This window comes from Pomacea canaliculata, linkage group LG3, assembly GCF_003073045.1.
Source record: "Pomacea canaliculata isolate SZHN2017 linkage group LG3, ASM307304v1, whole genome shotgun sequence".
Lineage (NCBI taxonomy): Eukaryota > Metazoa > Mollusca > Gastropoda > Architaenioglossa > Ampullariidae > Pomacea > Pomacea canaliculata.
Genome location: NC_037592.1, coordinates 26,623,849 through 26,644,053, shown reverse-complemented (window position 1 = coordinate 26,644,053; position 20,205 = coordinate 26,623,849). Strand labels below are relative to the sequence as shown.

The 20,205-nt window shown below is 37.5% G+C and overlaps 1 protein-coding gene across 1 annotated transcript; it reads left to right on the top strand.

Moving 5' to 3' along the window:
* The first annotated feature begins 102 nt into the window (after positions 1-102).
* LOC112558875 (H(+)/Cl(-) exchange transporter 3-like) lies at positions 103-20,205 on the top strand. The gene is given in 22 exon segments (XM_025229607.1): positions 103-603; positions 7,790-8,008; positions 8,333-8,481; positions 9,107-9,265; positions 10,428-10,634; positions 11,028-11,108; positions 11,336-11,422; positions 11,424-11,519; positions 12,338-12,427; positions 12,565-12,620; positions 13,085-13,153; positions 13,771-13,912; positions 14,362-14,447; positions 14,822-14,943; positions 15,327-15,441; positions 15,679-15,774; positions 16,080-16,091; positions 17,069-17,127; positions 17,862-17,969; positions 18,265-18,386; positions 18,570-18,664; positions 19,228-20,205. Coding segments are annotated over 22 exon segments (2,412 nt in total). The 5' UTR covers positions 103-452; the 3' UTR covers positions 19,319-20,205.

Genomic DNA, 20,205 nt, shown 5'->3' with positions numbered 1-20,205 from the left:
CCACTGACGTTGTCATGCTTCACTGTGCCCACGTGGGGAAGTGACTACCGCCACCAGCCACTCGAGACCGACAGAAACTTTTCAATCTCAATGTCGGCATGCTGGTTGGCAGAGGGCGGTTAGAACCAGTCGCTCCCCGCCAGTTGCGACTGAAGTACATAATCAAGAGGAGGAGCTATGAGGTAGACACACACTTACACCCTACACGAGCGGGTGGGTCCCAGGTGAGGAGGGGAACCAGTGTCAAGACCCTCATCGTTCACATACAGTCTTCACTTCGGTGTGTGCTGTTTACTGTCAACTCGTCGAACTGTCGTCTGCTACAGTATTGATCGTCTGCGGTGTACATAGTGACTATAGCGGCGTTCGACTGATTGACATCAAACAGAAAAAGAAAAGAAAAACTATAACTCCTCTGTGTAAAATATTATATGAAGGTCTGAAAGAGAGCGATGGAGCCGGAAAATATCGACTGTGATTATTTCAAGGTAGGCCCCGATCTAAGGGATATCTCGGACATTCATGCTGTTAATGGAGCACAGGCATCAAGCAATGCCAGGAAACCTAATGGAGTGAACCCAGGGGTGGATAGTACTGGGAATGGTGAGTAGAAGATTGGCACACTTGTCCAACAGTATTTCTTTCAGGTAACGCCAGTATATATTCTCTGTTGATCTTGTTCCTTTGAACTGTAGGTAAGGGAGTAGGGCTTGAAAACAAAAAAGTATTTATATATCCTCTTGCCGTGCTTTCGACTGTTGTCCCATTGTAATATATTTGTCAGTCATTGTCAGTACTACTTCAGTCGAAGTGTGTTTACAACTTGCTTATGACGAAGACTGATTTTTTTACAGGGTTGTAATGGTTTATAGATATATATAAACAGTTATAATGTCAGTGCCCATTTCTCTTACAAAGAAAGTCTGCTGTGTTGGTGTGTTCGTAGTGTGGAAAACGCACTATTGCAGTTTTAATTCGCTTATTTGCGTTCATAACAATATCTTTTTAATTCACATAGTCTTTCAGAGTTATAGAGAGATACATAATGTAAGACACATATAGTTATTCACCGCATGGCTAGAATGCAATCAAAGGTCGTCCCGCCAACATTTTGGTTTGAGTTGTTCGATGTGCGCAAGTAGCCGAGGTCAGGAGGTCATTCTAACCTCAACAAATGCTGCAGTCATCCGTGGAAACACGTAGCCGCGTGATGACGGTCACGTTTGAGTCTACCTGTAATTACTCCACCCTCCACCAGTCTCCGGCAGGGTGCCACGACGTAGTATTGAGCCTCGACGAGTGTTGCGTAGTCTCAATAATTACTCTCTAATTACCTGTCTCAAGACAGCTTCCACGGAGTAATCCGCTTCTTAAAACACTGAGCCGTCGTTTATGACGAGGTTGTAGTACAAGGAAACTGGACACGTGGTATGACGTAGCGTTTGCGTTTCGGGAAGAGTGGCGTGTGCAGAAGGTGGGCGGATCAGCCAAACGTTTGTTGTTGGCGAAACACGTGTAGTATATACCTGTTAAGCCCGTGCTCCGTTAGCTTTAGCCGGATGCGTGCAGACGACTGGCTGTGGTGTGTCTGGACCTGCGCGTGTCTCTAGGTAAAAGCTTTTTACCTGTGAGAAATTAGGACCGGAGATGCCTTGATTAACACACACACACTCCTGTGTATGCACGAGAACATGCGGATCCGCCCATCTTTCACTTTTTGGCGGTAATGTCTTCCTGTTCACAGAAGGTCCTGTCCGCGCACTTTCTTGTTATGCGTTGTTCCTTTCCCACCATCGAGTTTTGTGAGCTTCTTCCAGGTGGGATGTCGAGAATAAACAGAAATAGCAGCTAATGGGTGGTTTTCACGTGACGTCATCAGTTTTTGCGAGCTGCTTCAGCGGCCATTTTTCCTCCCCTCTTAAAGCAGTGGTTACTGAAGCTTGCTGGCAACTGATCGGTTATCATGGTCGTCTGCGGCATAAAAGGATGCGGAAACAAGCCCTGCAGTAAACGAAATGTTCCTCTAGATGTATCTTTTCATAAGATACCCAAATTATTTTGAACCAAGGCGACGAAACAAGAAAACTTACAGAAGAACGACGTCGTCTGCTTTACCGAGAGGATTTACAACAGAAGAGAAGTGGAACAAAATACTTATCTGTTCGAAACACTTTGTTGGCGGTAAGAAACCAGACGCTTTCCAAATTGCTAAAGTATTTAACGTTGTTCTGCATGTTGTACACATTGTGATAAATATTTTCTTCATTGTAGGTTGGTGACAGTTCACGTGATTTGAGTGAACATCAAACAAGACTTGAATTATGCATGACCACGACTAATAAACTATAGCTATAGAGAGAGAGGATAAAAAATGTTATTTCTACTCCATTATTTTTCTTTTTAGACGTGTATTTGGTTTATTTTGTTTCAGTGCTGATTATTATATTTTTTTTGTAGTTAATATCACAAAGATGTAATTCATGGGTTGTTTTATTCTTGTGTCTAGGAAAGCCAGCATATGTGAATTTCCGGAACAGCCCTTCCTGGCTTCCCACTCTACACTTGGGACATGAGCGATCAAGTACTTGCTCAGAAGCTGAGACTTCGAAAAACAGGTATTTGAGGCTTGTGTCTCGCAAAGAAGTAATGCATCCGTCCCTACTCTACATACTGCAAGCAAGAATGGAAAATCAATCAGCAGTGACACAAGCCCAGGAAGAAAATTATGTGAAAGTGATTTTGGTTGCTCAAGTGCTTGCGAAGAAAGTTTACATGGTGACATAGAAGATTCCTGTTCAAAATGATAAGAACACTCAAACAGATTTTGGTTGCTCAAGTGCTTGCAAAGAAAGTTTACATGGTGGCATAGAAGATTCATGTTCAAATGATCAGAACACTCAAACAGATTTGACTGGACTAAATATAGATGCTATCATGCAGGACTCTGAGACAGACTTCTTGATTCAGTTAAAAACAGACAACATTGTTCTATTTATGAAGACAGGTGTATGTTGAAGATGAAGCTAAAGTTCCATTCTACACAGGACTTCCTTCATTGGCAGTAATGGACCTTATTTTCAGAACGGTAGAGCCATACATGTCTAATCAAACACAGTCACTGTCCAAGAGCAAGAGTTTTTGCTGTGTTTAATTAAGATCAGACTGGACTACCAATTCCAGGATATAGGGTATCAGCTGAAAGTATCCGTGTCAACTGTGCAAAGGAGTTTTCATAGAACTCTTGATGTACTTGTAGCACGGTTGTCTTTTTTGTTGCACTGGCCTTCAAGAGAAGCTCTGAAACTGTCTATGCTATGTGCTTTAGAGAAAACTTTAAAGATAAAGTTGCTGTTATTGTTGACTGTTTTGAACTTGAAGCACAGAAACCATCGGGCCAAACCAAATCAGATCCAAGTTTATTCCAACTATAAAAAATATCATTCTGCCAAATATCTGATTGGGATCACGCCACAAGGTTCAATCAGCTACATTTCAGATGCATTTGGTGGCAGGGCTTCAGACAAAACACATCATTGAAAATACTTCTTTGTTGTCCAACTTGTTACCAGGAGATATAATTATGGCCGACAGAGGTTTCAACATTGAAGATGAAGTTCTTTTTTATCAAGCTAAATTAATAATTCCAGATTTTACCCATGGGAAAAAGCAACTTCACCCACTACAAGTTGAAAATTCGAGAAAAATAGCCTCTGTACGAATTCATGTTGAGAGAGTTATAGGCTTTGTTCGCAGAAAGTTTGGAATTTTGCAGTCTAAAGTGCCTATTGACCTGATGGCAACAAAGCCTGGTGATGATAATCCAGTCATAGACAAAATAGTTCGGCTTTGTTGCTGCATTGTAAATTTACATAAATCCACAGTGCCTATTGAGTAGCTATAGTGCAATTTTTTAGTTTGAAATCAGCATTTATTTTCAGAATGCATGCTTGCAATCTGTATATGTTTACATTACCAGAGAAGTTATTCTCAGATATAAAATGCACAATTACCTTACTGTACTTCGTGTTCTTTCGCACTTTATTTATAATAGCATGATGATATCAACTGATCAGATAAGTTACTTGGTAAGTTGATGTGAAACTGTGAACAATATAGAATTTGTTCTTTGCTGGAGATGTCATGCTTTGTATGATGTTGATCAAAATATTTGCTGTTGACAGAATATTGTTAATATTTTTTGCTTATTAACAGGCTACTCAAACATGTATAATTGAATCAAATGTTATTGTCATTTGAATGCAAATGCCGTTTGCTTCCTCAGAAGCTAATTCAGAGCAATATTGATGCCAGAGCTTCTTTGTGGATTTTAGATTACCTAACCAATAGTTCTTAGTAATCCATATCAGTGATGTTATTTAGATTGGGATTTTGATATGTTCCTTCTTACCCTGTAATGATTTTTTTATGTTATAGAACACAAAAATTTTCTGAAAAGAATTAATAAATATGCATTTGAATGTGCAAAAGTTCTTGTTTGATGTTAAAGAAGAAAGAAAGAAAAGGTGTGACTGGAGAGGGAGAGATTGGGGTAGCAAGCAATGAGTGAGAGGAGGTGAAACTGGACACTTAATGAAGGGGAGGAGGATTGTGTTTTCTTATTGAAGGGAGAAGCCACTGCCGGACAGTGTGTTTTAATAGGGAGAAGAGAAAAGGATTCCGAGAGAGGTGGACGCTTGTTTAAGAGTAGAGAGCCATTTGCTAGACAGTGTGTCTCACTAGTGTGTAAGAGATCGAGTACATTTTAGTTTGGAGGTTGTGTTAGTCGAAGTGTGATTGCCAAGACAGTGAGTTTTAATAGTAGATTCCGTGGATTTTGTGATTGTGCTAGAAGAGCCATTGCCAAGACAGCGTGCTCATAATGTGTAGAAGATTCCGTGGATTTTTGTGATTGTGTTTAGAAGAACCATTGCCAAGACAGTGAGTTTGAATAGTAATAGATACAGGAATTTGTGTTGATTGTGTTAGAGGAGACATTGCCAAGACAGTGAGTTTTAATAGTGTGCAAGGAGTTCGGTGGACTTGGTAAATGTGTTTTGACGAAAGGAAGAGCCATTGTTATAGTGACTGTGTTTTCATAGGGTTTTTTATTTATTTATTTTTTTTTTATCAATAAACATAGGCAGACGCGTATAGGCAAAATCGTTTTTGTTTATTTTGAGTGAAAGAGCACGCAATTGTCCGACTCCGCTGGTGTGCTCGAGAGACGCTAGCGGTGTCGTGACACAAGCCGATATAGAGCCGCTGAAGAAACGCGAAGCGTTAGGGAAGGAAGATGGCGGACAGTGCCTCGTTGCTAACGTGTGTATCACGTGAGTGAAAACGACCCATTAAAGCGGAGTATTCTAGGCCTTTTTTCTCGCATGACCGAAGCTTTTAATGACAGCTCACCCTAAATAACCGTCATCGGTTTCAAACCACTTGCACCTGGCCTGCCTCGTACCTATGTCTCTGCATCTTCAGCGATATGCTTCGTGGAGGTTAAACGCGGGGGGAAAAATGAACACACGAGCAAACTACAGTGACATGTACATCGGGAAACGCTCCAGCTTGTCATTTCAAACCTTACACGCCCCCATTTCATAAATATTTAAGATGTAGACACGTTCTCGCTCACATTTCCAAAGGGTTGTGTGAATGGGGTCGTGAAGGTTCACTGCGTACCTGATGTAGCGGAGTTGTTGTGTAATCGCTACCTCACGTTGCCATGGTGACAGCTTCGTGCTTAAAGATATTTTAAGCTGCAGACTGTCCATAAAACCACGAAGGGGAAACAAATTTTTTGCTTTGTCACGGCTTATGTCACCCCTACCCTCACCCCGCCCTTACACACTTCACTCAGCCGTCATCATCACTAACAATAGTTTCAGGTAAGAAGCCCGTAAAGCAGGGAGGGAGGTTTACGGTTATGTCTTTCGTCGTATGTCTTTCCTGCTTTTCTCAACTTTATTGGCTATACACAAATTTGATGTGCTAATATCCGTGTCACCGTATGTATAACTAGATCCGTGTTTACTGACGAGACGACTCATCTCCTTTTGCTGCTTTTGCGTCCTTTCTCGAAAGGGGGAGGGATGTACATGGAAAAAACATGCTTTTGCTTATTCACTCCATTGGTATTATGTTTTGTATAGTAACAGAGGCGAGTGACCATGGCTCAAATGCTTTCTTGTCATTCCTTTTTATTCTTTTATTTTCCAGACAGAGTGTGCCATTTTTTTCCCCCATCTGCCAGCTAATTTCGTCCTGCAAATATTTTTCGCAGAAAAATGTGTGACTCCTGTGATAATTTCACTGCTCGTTGTCTCAGCACCACGTGACTCGCCTTAGAACGGGTTCCAGGGTCGGGTTATAATTTGTGAAAAGTTTTTTGTCGAGCCGGCAAGTGACAGTATAAACTCAAAGTAGACGGTGGGAAATAACAGTTTCAGTAGACCTGCCTGTTGGAAACAGCACAAATTATATAATTCTTGCGGAAATTCTTTCGCTTTAAATATGGATGTCACGCTTGAGTGGCTCGTCCTCAGCGGTGAGAAATAGTCCGTGTTGTGTATCAGACTAAGAGAGCAGTAGTTCTATATCTATAGAAAAGGATAGAAGAGAAGGATGAACATAACAGAACAACACAGACCTCCGGGTTGTACATAAATATGTTTACGATGTAAAGGCCTCAGCCACGTCATGCTCATGATTTTGACCTCTTTCCGTGTGTGGTGACGGTTGTAGGCGTGTATTCTAAGAAGGGGTTCACTCAAATTAGGGCTATGCTCTTAGCTTTACTAGACATTAGAAAAAATGACACTCCTCTAAACCTCTAAATATTGGCTTAGACTTGTTACTATGGTAGATGATAGTCTCCTCCAAAACCTATAATATTCTGTTCCATGTCTGTGCATACGCACTGGTAAGAAAATAGCAATGAACACCCTAGACAGGATGTGGCAGTGTGGTACTATCAGGTTTGCTTCCATCTACTAACTGTACAAGTACCTCATAAGTTTCAATCCTACTGTATTATTGCGAAACGTGGAACCTGCTTGCCGAGACAGAGAGGAAAATACAGACATTCGACACCAACTCTCGTACAGAGGGCGCAAGACCAATGACTTTCTACGAAACACTTCTTATCATGCATTTTTTCTTTATTTATTGAGTTTGATAAAAGTGCTATTTTTGTGATGATAGGGATTAAATGGTTTCCTTGCTGCGAGCTTCCATAAGTATTAAAGTAAACAAAAATTAAGTCACACTCAACCGCTCATCAACGATTGTCAGAGGCATGAAAGTTAGTATTACTGGTTACGGATAAGAAAACTGAGGTTCATTTGCCAGTCTTGTTAGAGAGGGCTATCGCACTGGGCAAAAAAGGACTTGAGGGAAGCACTCTTGATGACCAGATGTCCCCACCTGATATATGATGTTAGCCATACACATTATTATTTATTTGTTTTCGTTAACGACTTAGTGTTGTTTCTGTATACTCAAAACTTACCTCTTGATGTCAGCTAAATGAAGTGGTCAAATGTCAAGGGTCTCTGCTTTCTACACGTGAGCACGTTTGTATGGGTGCGTGATTGAGAAATCTTATCTATTTTATATATAAATATGTGTTCACGTGTGTGTGTGTGTGTGTAACACACATATGAGTATTTAAGTTTCAGTCTTGTCCAATTTCTACTTATCTTTGATCAAAGCCATCGACACTGCTTATAGGTTAAGTGGCAAACGTTGAATGAAAACATTAATAAAATGCTCCACTTGTATTGTCAAGGTACTATCCACCTTCCAGATACTCTGGAAGAGCTGCCGCCGGGTATCGGCAAGTACGACGACTTCCACACAATCGACTGGTTGCGCGAAATCGCTCGTGACCGCATGCGACATCGCCACATCGTCAAGAAGAGGCAGGAAGGCTGGTTCGAGAAGCTGAAGAGCGCTCACGACGCTTGGTCTGGATGGCTCTGTGTCCTCCTTGTCGGCCTGGCTGCCGGTAAGGGGGTGCTCCTACGTTTATTGTGTGGAGAATAGGGGTGTTAGGGTTGATGGTGGGTAGGTAAGTGCTTGAGATGTGATAACGGTGTAGATATCACAGTTACTCCCACCCTCCTTCCACACACACGCCAGGGAAGTGTGCCCAAAAAAAAAATGGGACGGGGAGTAGATGTAAAACACTTGATGGTTCCTTGGTACCTGCTAATTTTTAAAATAGACTTCTTCGAGTGTAACTGTCCTGCAAAACTCCTGATCTTAGAGGACAACTGAAGAAGCTTATTAAAAAAAAAATTAATTTAATATGTGTTGGCAACGCCGCCAGGTTCCTGTGCTGGTATGATTGATATCGGAGCACGGTGGATGTCGGACCTGAAGGAGGGGGTTTGTGTGGAGGCATTCTGGTTCAACAAAGAGCAGTGCTGCTGGTCGGGAGACTCGACCACTTTTGATGAAGAGGGAGATTGTGATCAGGTGTGGTATATGGCCCAGTGTTTGCTTTTGAGTAAGAGATATCACTTGCGTACCAGTCCGTGCTGTCATCTCAGAGCGTCTCCAGATACTAAAAAAGTAATTCCTAACAGCTGTCACAGCTTGCAACAAGAGCAAATGCGTCAGATAAATAGAATACTTACCGGTATTATGGAACTCATTATATTTCGCTGGAGTGCGTCTTTACGCAGTTTCTTTCCTCTCTCTCTACTTTGCTCTCTCCGTGCGTTTGCGCGCGCGGGTGTATGTGTGTAATTGAAATAATTATGTGTGTGTGTGTGTGGCCAAGTTTATTATAATTAACAGTCAATATAAAGTATAAAGTTATACAGACCCATCAAAATCTGCTAATGACTTTTTTTTCTACTTTCTGCAAACTGGAAGGCCAAATCCCAAAATCGAGAAAAGATCGGACATTGGCCAGTCAATTTACAGCCATTTCCCACTTTTGCCGACTCCGGGCTTTGGCCGAAACTCACGTGTGTGTGTGTGAAAGAAAGAGAGAGACAATCGGGATGTATATACATGACTTATTTGCATAGTTTGGTAGTATTTATCAACAGATAAGACATCTTTTTTAACCGGATACTTGCTGTTCTACTACTAGTGGTACAGTTGGCCTGAACTGCTGAGCACACCATCAGGAACACTGACATATGTTGCTGGCTATGTCTTCTACGTTTCCTGGGCACTGGCGTTTGCGTTTCTCGCTGGACTGTTTGTTCGAGTCTTTGCACCGTATGCAAGTGGTTCTGGCATTCCAGAGGTAAGAGACTTCGTCACTGCACACTGCATGCATGCTTCTTCACAATACTCTCTCAATCTAAAGCAGGCATTTGTTCCAGCAATAATCAATACCACACTGTATTTTCACAACATATGTTCGTTTCGTTTTGACTGTTAGTTTAGTCCTTAAGTAACAATTCTTACTCCTTGAAGAGCATATAGGGTCGCAACACCACCTCACCAGCGGACCCGGTTTAGGGCAGCACCCCATCAGTTGGGTCCATGTGGTTCCGATGTTCTTTGCCTCGCTCTCTACTGTTCTTTTCCAAGTCTGCTTTGGTCGTTTTGACTGTTGTGTTTGTAAAATTTGGCATAAACAAGACCAGGACATTGTGCAGTAGGTGGCAGGTGGTTGGGTAGAGGGATCTATTCCTGTGAAGAAAATACTTGTAAATAAATTTACTTTTCGAATCTCCTTTCCTTTGTATGGTCGTGTGGGTGTCTATTTTTATTTCAAAGAGCCAATTGTCACTGAGATCTTCAAAGTGCATGCCGCGTATTAGGCAGTTTAGAGATTTAGTTTAAGTGACAAGAGGGTGGTTTTGGTTATTCTCTTTTGCCGTATTCACCCGGCAGAGTTATTTGAATGCGGTTGTTAATTCTTTTATGTACTTTACCTGGGGGTCAGCGTGCATTGTTCATGGTTTTCCTGAAGGGTTTCGTATTGCGGGATGATGCATGCATCCACAAACACATAAGGTATTGGTGTTAGTGTAGTTTCTGCCATTCATTCAATAACAACGTGTTGAAGAAGTCATTTTTTGACTCTGTTGAACATCAGATTTATCTTTCATTTAACTTTATATTTTACCATAATGACTACTTCTATAAACTGTCATATGATGCCATCTTTCATTACTTTCTGTTATGCTGAGATCCTTTTTACTTTATTCAGAACTTATTTTAGACTATTATCCTAATTCGGTATGTTGTTCTGACTAATTTTTCCCTTCTTTCCCATTCTTTTGCTAAGAATTTAGTAAAGTGATATGCTTTGGATCTGTAAATGGGGAAAAGCATTTTCTCAAATTTTAACTACTACAGATTTTACATGCCTAAACAATGCATAACATTTTTAGAAGTTAACCATGGTTTGTTTGTTGCAATTATTATAGTGTGATACCCACTATCTGTATTTTAAGATCAAAACCATCTTGAGTGGTTTTATTATCCGTGGATACTTGGGCAAGTGGACACTACTGATCAAATCTGTGGGTATGATGATGTCTGATGCTGCTGGGCTCACTCTGGGCAAAGAGGGACCATCAGTTCATATGGCTTGCTGCTGTGGTAACATCTTCTCTTACCTGTTTCCCAAGTACAGTCGAAATGAGGCTAAAAAGAGAGAAGTAAGTGTTGCAGTTAAAGTTGATGGGAGGGGAGTGCTTAGAAGTCACCCAAGCACACATATACATTCTTATCTATATATACAGACCATAAACATACACAAACAAAGCTACGATTGACCTTTACCTCCAATAAACAGATGAAATTTAGCATGGGGGAAAAATATATAATATAAAAATATACTATATACACACATGCTAATATTGTTCACATGTTTATTATATATATATGTGTGTGTGTACGTGAGGCTTATAATCTTTGCAGTTTAAAAAATTAAGCTGATGAACTGTATACTGTTTTCACCGGGAGATAGCCCTAGTTGCTGACAAGATGTAAAATTCCAATTAGCTAACAATGGCATCCTTTACTCAAAATGTGTTGGATGGTCTTTTTAGATTCTCTCAGCAGCTGCAGCAGCTGGAGTAGGGGTGGCTTTTGGTGCACCTATAGGTGGTGTGCTTTTCAGTCTTGAAGAGGTAAGCTTGGGTGTCTCACATTATCTATGATGTAAATGTTGATGTTGACAGCATTTAAACTAAGCAATTTTGTATGAAAATGTTGATGTCATATACACCTGTACAGCCATGAGACATGCTTAATCTGTCACTAATAGTTTACTTATCTGTCATTTAATTGTTTTTAAACCAGTCTTAAACATTATTTTGAAGTATATATCATAGTGTATGCTTCTTTATGTTGACAGGTCAGCTATTATTTTCCTCTAAAGACATTGTGGCGGTCATTCTTCTGTGCACTTATTGCTGTGTTTGTTGTGCACTCCATCAATCCTTTTCGGCAGTGAACACCTTGCACTCTTGCATATTGACTATGATCAGCAGTGGGCAATGCAGGAACTTGTTCCCTTTGTGTTTCTGGGTGCACTTGGGGTAAGTCAAAATAGCATTATTTTGAGTATCTTTCACATTTTGAACAGTTTGTTTTCTTCTATTGTTTATTGACTGACTTTAATGCTGCTTATGGTGCATCAGTTTTTATAGATCCATGTATTGCATCAGCCATTTTGTGATTATCTGTCCAGGATAGTTATCACATGTATTTCAACTTTCATTCTTCCATTTTGTCATCTTTTTCAGGCTTTAATTTTGCAGAATAAAATTGAGCACCACAATGCTTAACATTTCACATGTGAAATTTAAGTACTGAAAGCAGTTTGTTGAGGTTGATGCAACTTTCTAAATATAAAGCATATTTTGCCTGGTAGTAGAGAAGGTTCCTCTTTTTCATCTCACTCTGCTATCGCTTACTATTCATTAACAATAAGATTTCTCTTTCTGTATATCACTTGATAAGTCTAGGTTTGTTATGTTCCTTCCTGTCTCATAATTTGCTGGGAGTCCTATAATGGTTGTTAATTACTAGTAAAAGACGTACTTGTATTTGAACCTGTGTTGCACATAATTATTCTTTGTGTTTTATCTCACCATTTTCTATTGAAAATATGCACCATGAGGTACCTACATACGTAATTAAGGAAACACAATTTCTTGCCTTCCCCAACCTCCCTTGCTTTCTCCTCAATTTATTCTCACCTATCATAAACTTGTCTCATCTGTTATTTTCCTCTAGTTCTTTATTTTGTAATTTACAATAAATTTATGATGACATTAAAATGATGTATAATTTGTATGGCTTCTTGTATGAAAACCAATATTAACCCTTCAGCTACTCATTATTTGTTGTGTAGGGCATTATTGGGAAGATATTCATCAAATTTAACATCATGTGGTGCAGATTCCGAAAAAATTCATCTCTGGGCAGCTACCCCATTGCAGAGGTATTCTTTTTTGTTTATGTGACTGTCTCAAAATCTCTTTTAGTGTGAAAGTGTGTATGTGTATGCGAGTGTGGTACTGTATACGTATGCTTATTGTACAAGTGTTTTTGGTTAAGCCTGACTGCCTTCTGATTTAGGTGCTCATTGTCACCTTCATCACTGCTCTGCTGGGCTACCTCAACCCCTACACACGGTAAGAAAGACTTGCTGACAGTGACTTTCAGATTTTATTTTGTTATTACAACCAACTTCTTTTTTTTAAGGGGGGGAGGGTCTTTAGTATGAGTCTGGACAATGGAAGTTTAAAATCATTAGTGAAAGTAAGTTATATATCTTTTCTAGTTCATTAATGAGCTACAAGATCTTGAAAACGATCATAAGCATGAGCATGAGGAAAAGTCAGAAGAATTTCGCCACCTCAGATCGCCCACTTTGAATTTTGGATGTTGTGTAATATTGCATGTCTTCTAAATTTAGCTTTGTCTTAGCAGACTTAAAAATTCTTTTCTATACTACTTTAAAAGTACATATATATGTCATGCTGTTTAATGTACATGCATTATATAGGATTGTTGTGAACCCTTGAAGTTCCTTTGGTATTTATACTGAAAATTTGAACATTTTTTGTTTGTTTGTTTTTTGGGTTTTTTTTAACAGCATGAATTCTTCTGAACTTATTCCACTTCTTGTAAGTCGATGCGGCCCAGAAAATGAAATTGAACTGTGGTTAGTAAATTTCTCATTTCTTATTACTCTTGTGTGTGTCTGCGCGCGCGTGAGACAGAAAGAGAGAAGTAAAGCAGATGTGATATAAAACCACACATACGCTCACTTTTTTTCATGATGGATTGTATGTGTAAATTTACATGCATTGTTTGCTATATGGAAGACATTACTTGAGAGTACTTGTTCTTTATTTTAATTATATGGATTTTTTAAATGCAGACAATGATATAATAAAACTTGTATATTGCCTAGTAAGATTTCTTTCATTTATAGTTATGCAGTTGTTTATGTGTCACATGTTGCATTGGCAGAATAGGTAAAATCTGCCTCATCACTCTATCATGGATATTTTATGGGCAGAGATAAACCAAGCTTATAGCAAAGAAATTTTGTTTTAACATAGGATTTTAATTTGATATATATAGAGAGTAAATGTCTCATGAATCTATTACACTTATAAACACATTCTATTTAATCAAGGATAGTTCATACAGGAATTATGATAGTTCATATAATGTTTTCATGCTGAAAATTGATTAGCTTTTAGTGTTACAAATTTAGATTTACAAAATTGTCGTATATCATTTTACTTAATTTAGTGCTTATACAATGTTCAGTGACTATGAACGCAACGTCACCTCACAGTTTGCCTTTTGGAGCAGTGCAGTAGCTCATCCTGGAGTTCATGCGGCTTTGTGGAAACTTTTTCTTGCCCTTATTTTCAAAATTATCATGATGATCTTCACCATTGGAATAAGGGTCAGTTTATAATGCATTTCATCCAAGATGACAGAATAAAATGTCTTTTGCAAGGTTTTCTTTACAAATTCTGAACAGATGCATGCAAGTAAATAAAGTAAACCAGCATTATGTGTAATTATAATTAGGTTCTGGTTGTTTTGTAAAACTTTCTTTGTAAGTGACCTTGACAGCCCATAGCTAGTGTATGTAATGTGTGTGCAAATCCATACGAAGAATGCACATAGGATAGATGGAACAATTTTGCCAAGATATATCTAAACGATAGGAAATTTTTTCTTGGAACTAACTGCCCTCTGTACACAGACTGAAGGGAGAACAATAAAAAGCAGACAAAAAAAGCAACCCTCTTATAAAATTTGAGGCTTGTTTTTTAAGATCAGTGAAAGTATTAATTGCCACATAATGCCACTACATTTGATGCAGTACTCTTGTGTCTCCTGTTGCAGATTCCTGCTGGTCTTTTTGTTCCCAGCTTAGCAATAGGAGCTCTAGCTGGACGCATAGTTGGAATTGGCATGGAGCAACTAGTCATGTGAGTGAAATCTTGTTTTGCACCTTCAAAAAAGATATCACCATGAAACAAGTCAAAATTGTTACTATGGGATACAGTTCAGGAGATGCTGACTAAAGCAAAATACTAGATGCTTCCTGATGGGCCCTAAAATGTTGTGACTTCAAACAGCAATAAGATTTTCACAAAGTACTTTAAAAAGCACTAAAAGAAAAGTGTTTTAAAAATTCGACAATCACTAAAAAATTCAAGGTTGCCACATGACATAACACTTTTTCAAATCTGAAACATACAAAACATAACCTTTCATTAGCAATTTTCCATGATAATTCTGATGTAGAAATATAAGGTGAGGAAAAAGAATAGAGAAATTATCACTGCATGAAATATTTCAGAGCAAATCGATCAAACCCTTTCTTTACCAACATGTGTCAGCAAGATGTGTGCAAAGTTACTCCTGGACTCTATGCTGTTGTAGGGGCTGCAGCAGTCCTTGGTGGAGTTACACGAATGACAGGTCAGTGCAAGTGTCATAGTTTGACATAAAGTGAAAGAATTGTGAGAGGTTAGAAAACAATGTTTAATAAGCGCACAACACTTTAACCTCTTTGTTGATATGTTGAGGCATGTCGATCCTCTAAATACTGGAGACCGGGTTTCTGCTGTATATTTTAATTCTTTAACTATAAACCTTGTTGTATATTTTGTTGACCTTACTATAGTTCTCATATTTGCATAGGTGTTTGTAGACAAATGGCCAAGAAGGCTATTGCATAAAATGTGTGTGTGCGTGCGCAGTTTCATATGTGTGCATGCATTATACATTTGTGATATTATATGAATTATGGATGTATAATCAGGAACTGTGCAAAATCGCATTTGTTTGGCCACAAATTTCAGTGGCTCTTGTGGTCATAATGTTTGAGCTAACTGGTGGCCTAGAATACATTCTACCTCTTATGGCTGCTGCCATGACTAGTAAATGGGTTGGTGATGCCCTTGGAAAAGAAGGAATGTATCCTTGATTTGCACAATTTAAGTGCATTTCATTGCTTTAAATGTGTCAAATAATGTTTATCATGAATGCTTCTTGCAAAACAGATCATGAAATGTATTGATGAATAGATTAATAGATATATTATCAAAAGTGAAATTGTATGCAGTGACAAACTATCTAGGATGCATGTTTTGTATATGGTTCCACATAAAGTCTATGTCAAAGCCAACCAAATTTCCCTTGACTATTTTAAAGTTATGATGCACATATAGCTCTTAATGGATATCCATTTCTGGACAGTAAAGAGGAGTTCACTCACACAACCCTTGCAACAGATGTCATGCGACCAAGGTATTTCAAAGATCTTTTAGACTGTTAAAAAAAAATAAGATATTGTGATGGATTAGTGAATAAAGTGTAAATGATGATATTGGTTACCATAAGCTCAGGGTAGATTTAACTGATAACGATGCTGGTTTTTATGCATCGATCATGTATAAAATTAGGAGCATATTGACTCCCCTTTAAGATTTTCTTTAAATTTAGATATTTTTTATGTATTTGTACCATTTTTCTTACACACATGATGTGGCTGCATTTAAAACTGCAGTTTCATATACAAAGCTTCAAGGCTTGTTTATTTTCTTTTTGGTCAGAATGGACTGGAGGTAAAAGTAACATAATGAAGTGGGCAATTTAGAATAACCCTACTAAATACAACATGATCACTAACATTCATACTGTTTCAATTTTTTTAGAAATGAGTTTGGCTTTTAAAAAAATCCAACTAAAATCTAATTGACATTTCTGTTTTTGCCTGTTTTCTGTTTGAAATCTGTCTGCACACAATACACAGACATAGACATCTATGAATGTATTGTGCACTTACTTTAAGTTCTGTATTATTTGGTGGACTGAATTATCCTACTAAATATAAGTGAAGCCCAAATAATAAATTTCTTTAGCATTTTTAATCTTTCATCACAACTGGGTCCAAATGTTTATACATGCAGAAGAAAGTAGAAAGTAACCAATTTGTCTTCTTATGCATACCAACCCTAAAGTTTCCTGTCATAGACTTCCTCATCAAAAAGGCTTCAGTTCAGATTGTCCTGTACCTGACTGCCAAATAGCTTTCAGCCTCTAAACTATTCTACTCAGAAACCTGCATGCTTAGTGAAGTCATAAGTGGAATGGAAAAGCTAATTAATCAACATGTGATTCAAAGCTCACACATTGCCTCTAGCTTATCATGGTGTACATGAATGCCATCATTTCTGCTTTGTCTTGAGTCATATAAATTTGTTATGTGCATTTCAGAAAACAAAGTGATAAAAAAAAATTAATAGCAAATAAACTGTGCACTTAATTTGTTACAGTTTAGTAGAAGCCAGTGACAACAATGCATTTTTACTTGCCTGTCAGAGCATTGAGTTTAGTTTAACTAGGGTTAGTGTTTCAAGTAGATTAATCTGAGTTCAGTATAAATGATAGGGATAACAGATAACTTTGTTGCTGGTTGCATTTAATATTTATGTTATCAGCCAATGTTTTAAAACAAAAGCATATGCAGTTCTTCATGTATCTGTGTTGAAAACAACATACATAAAGACAGCCAGTTTGTAATTTTTTTTTTTTTTTTTAGGCGTAATGACGCACCTCTAAGTGTCATCACTCAAGACTCAATGACTGTTGATGAAGTTGGTACGTTTTCATGTTGATGTTTGTAGGTGTTTTAATGTGTAATTTTTTATTGACAGGATTTTATTCATTATTATATGCCAATTCAAAAAATAAACATAAAAACCCCAACTTTTGTTTATGAGATTCAAGCTTTCAAACATTTAAAAAAACAATTTACAAAAAGAAGCATTTAGCAAAATTGCTTTTTACCTGTGGGTGGAAAGAGATAAAAACTGTGATATTGCAATGTGGAAACATCAATATATATCTTATACTTCCAATCTTTGACAATGACAGCATAGCCTTTTTAATTTAATTGTATCCAGGTGATGTTGTGTCACTCACATCTCTTTTTTTGCATACCTATGTTTCAATGCTTGTACCTTATGAAATGTGTATTGGTCTTTAACATCCAACCAAACCCAGTCATTCAACAAAATAAGAAATTCATTTGGGTTGGGCGACATATATCAGATTTACAAAATTATTAGTGGTCAACTTATTATTCTTAAGGAATCTTTAACACTGTCCTTGAAAATAACCCTGATGTAAAATGCACAATACTTTTGCAGCACTATGCCAGTTTAATATGTTAATGTTGAATTTTAATAGAGATAATTATAATTTTATACTTACCCACAAGCAATGCACCTGCACAATCACCTAACTACATTATTTTTTATGAAAAATAATTTTTTTATAATTTTTTTGTGGCATGCCATTTCAGTTATTGACAATTATCTGATCACTTTTAGAATTTCTTCTGAATAACACAAGTCACAATGGTTTCCCTGTGGTGGTGTCTCGTGAGTCTCAGTACCTGGTTGGATTTGTACTTCGTCGGGATGTTTTATTGGCTATTGGTGAGTTCTCTCTTTGATATCAAGTTCAAAGGTGTGCATAACAGTCATGAAGCAATAAATTAGTGACAATCGATTATTTTTAAATGTAGTTTGGGAACATCTAGTTTATAAAATCATTTGAATTCAAACTCTGCAAATTTATAATAATAAATTGGTAAGGGAACACAAATTAAACCAGATTTAATAGTATATCCAACACTTCATGGACATATTTCTATTAACCTCTGTGTACACTTATAAGATATATATTATCATACATCTTTTGAAGTAAATTATTTTGTGCTTTATTCTGAAGCCAATGCACGGAAAACCTTAGAGGGCATCGTAGGCAGCTCCATTGTTTATTTCACACTTCATGTACCAGCACCAAATCTCAATGAGCCTGTGCCTCTGAAACTACGTAAAATTCTTGATTTGGTAAGTGTGCTGTCTGAATTAAAATGAATTATCTTTATTCCTGTTTTTAACTCTTCCTTCTACTTCTTCTTAATGGCTAAGGCAAATTTCAAAGCACAATCAGAAAGAAAAAATCATTGGTACACTGTGTGAGTACTTCTTGATCAAACAGCTAAAGCAATGTCATTGTCCATGTGCTGCCAGGCACCTATCACTATCACTGATGAAACACCTATGGAGACAGTGGTTGAGATGTTTCGCAAACTGGGACTAAGGCAGACTTTGGTAACCCACAATGGGTATGTCAGATTTTGTTGCTTTCATCACATGCTACATATAGTTAAAATCTTTTTGTGTCATTGCCCTTTTTTTTTTTTTTTTTTTTTTAATGCATTCGGAACGTTTAAACCTGCATAATAAATGTTCAGAATGAAAAAGCCATTTTACCGACATTGTAAAAGCACGCTAAACAAATTTTTTTTTAAACATTTTAATTTTGTTTACAAATGTTTAAAATTAATTCAGTGTATTCCAAGATGTAAAATTCTATAAATCAGATAAATTAATTAACAGATCCATATACCCATGTTTATGCAAAGATTTAATTTTTTTATGTGATTCTACATTGATTTACTGGCTTTTGACAATACTGTTATCAAAATCTTCTAAAGAAGTTGTAATTTCAAATTGTCTTTCATTTCTGTTTATTTCTAATTATAATAATTCATGGGAACTTTTTATGGCTTTCCGTCTTATAACAAAATACAATGAAAAGTAAAAAGGCCTAAATTGTGGTGTGCTTTTATATGAATATTGCTCTTCTTTTCTATTTTATGTAGATTGAATTTTCTGTCATTTTTAGACGCTTGCTGGGAATCATCACGAAGAAGGATGTCCTCCGTCACATAGCTCAGCTGCACAATCAGGACCCAGATTCCATTCTTTTCAACTAAGTACCTTGTTGGCTGTATCAGCTTGGTGGTGTCTGGTGAATGACTCAGTTAATGATTTGTCTAGTCATTTACAATAGGCATGGTTCCCATGTTCTTCTTCAGAGACCACCCAGTAAATTGAAATGAGACAGCACCAAGCAAGCTAAGTATCCTCATGCAAGACTACGGTAAACTTGGACGTGGATCATGTGCAGCAAAATTAAGAATACGGGTGAATCTAACTAAACACATGCCATGGCATCCCTTTCTTCATAAGTGTTTTTACTGGTCATTTGACTTGTTCTCAAGAAAGATTTGTTCTATAGTTCTCTTTGTAACTGCATCAAAATCCTTGCAATGTCCCATCTACAGTTCAGGCAAATAGCATGGCTTTGAAAGCAGGACTTCAAGTGTGAGAAAGTATATTAATATACTTTTTACAATGCACAAATTTAAGTAACAGAAAAGTTTCATGGGAAAGTTGAACTTGCAGAACTGCACTATGAGCAGCAGAGCATGGAATCCAGCTGCTTTATAATTCTGTCTTGTTTGAGAAGAAAGTTTAGTGCAGAAGCAAGCTTATATGATTGCGAATTGGAAGACATAATTGGATTTGGAAAAACTAGCTGTTGCATGGTGAACACAGAATTCAGCAAGGCTTTGTTGAAGTAACAAACATTTTGGCATATTTTATGACCACTTCACATATTATTTTCTGTAAGTATTGTAACAATTATTTTTGTAGAATATTCTTAACTGTATTTAAAGGGGTAACTGAAGAGAATGCTTAATTTCTAACCTAAATCTGTGAAAATGAAGATGTGATTCGGTGTTTAATGTGTGAAAGATATTTAACTGATGAACTGGCTCTATGAAAAATAAAAATAAAATGCACTGTTTTATATTAG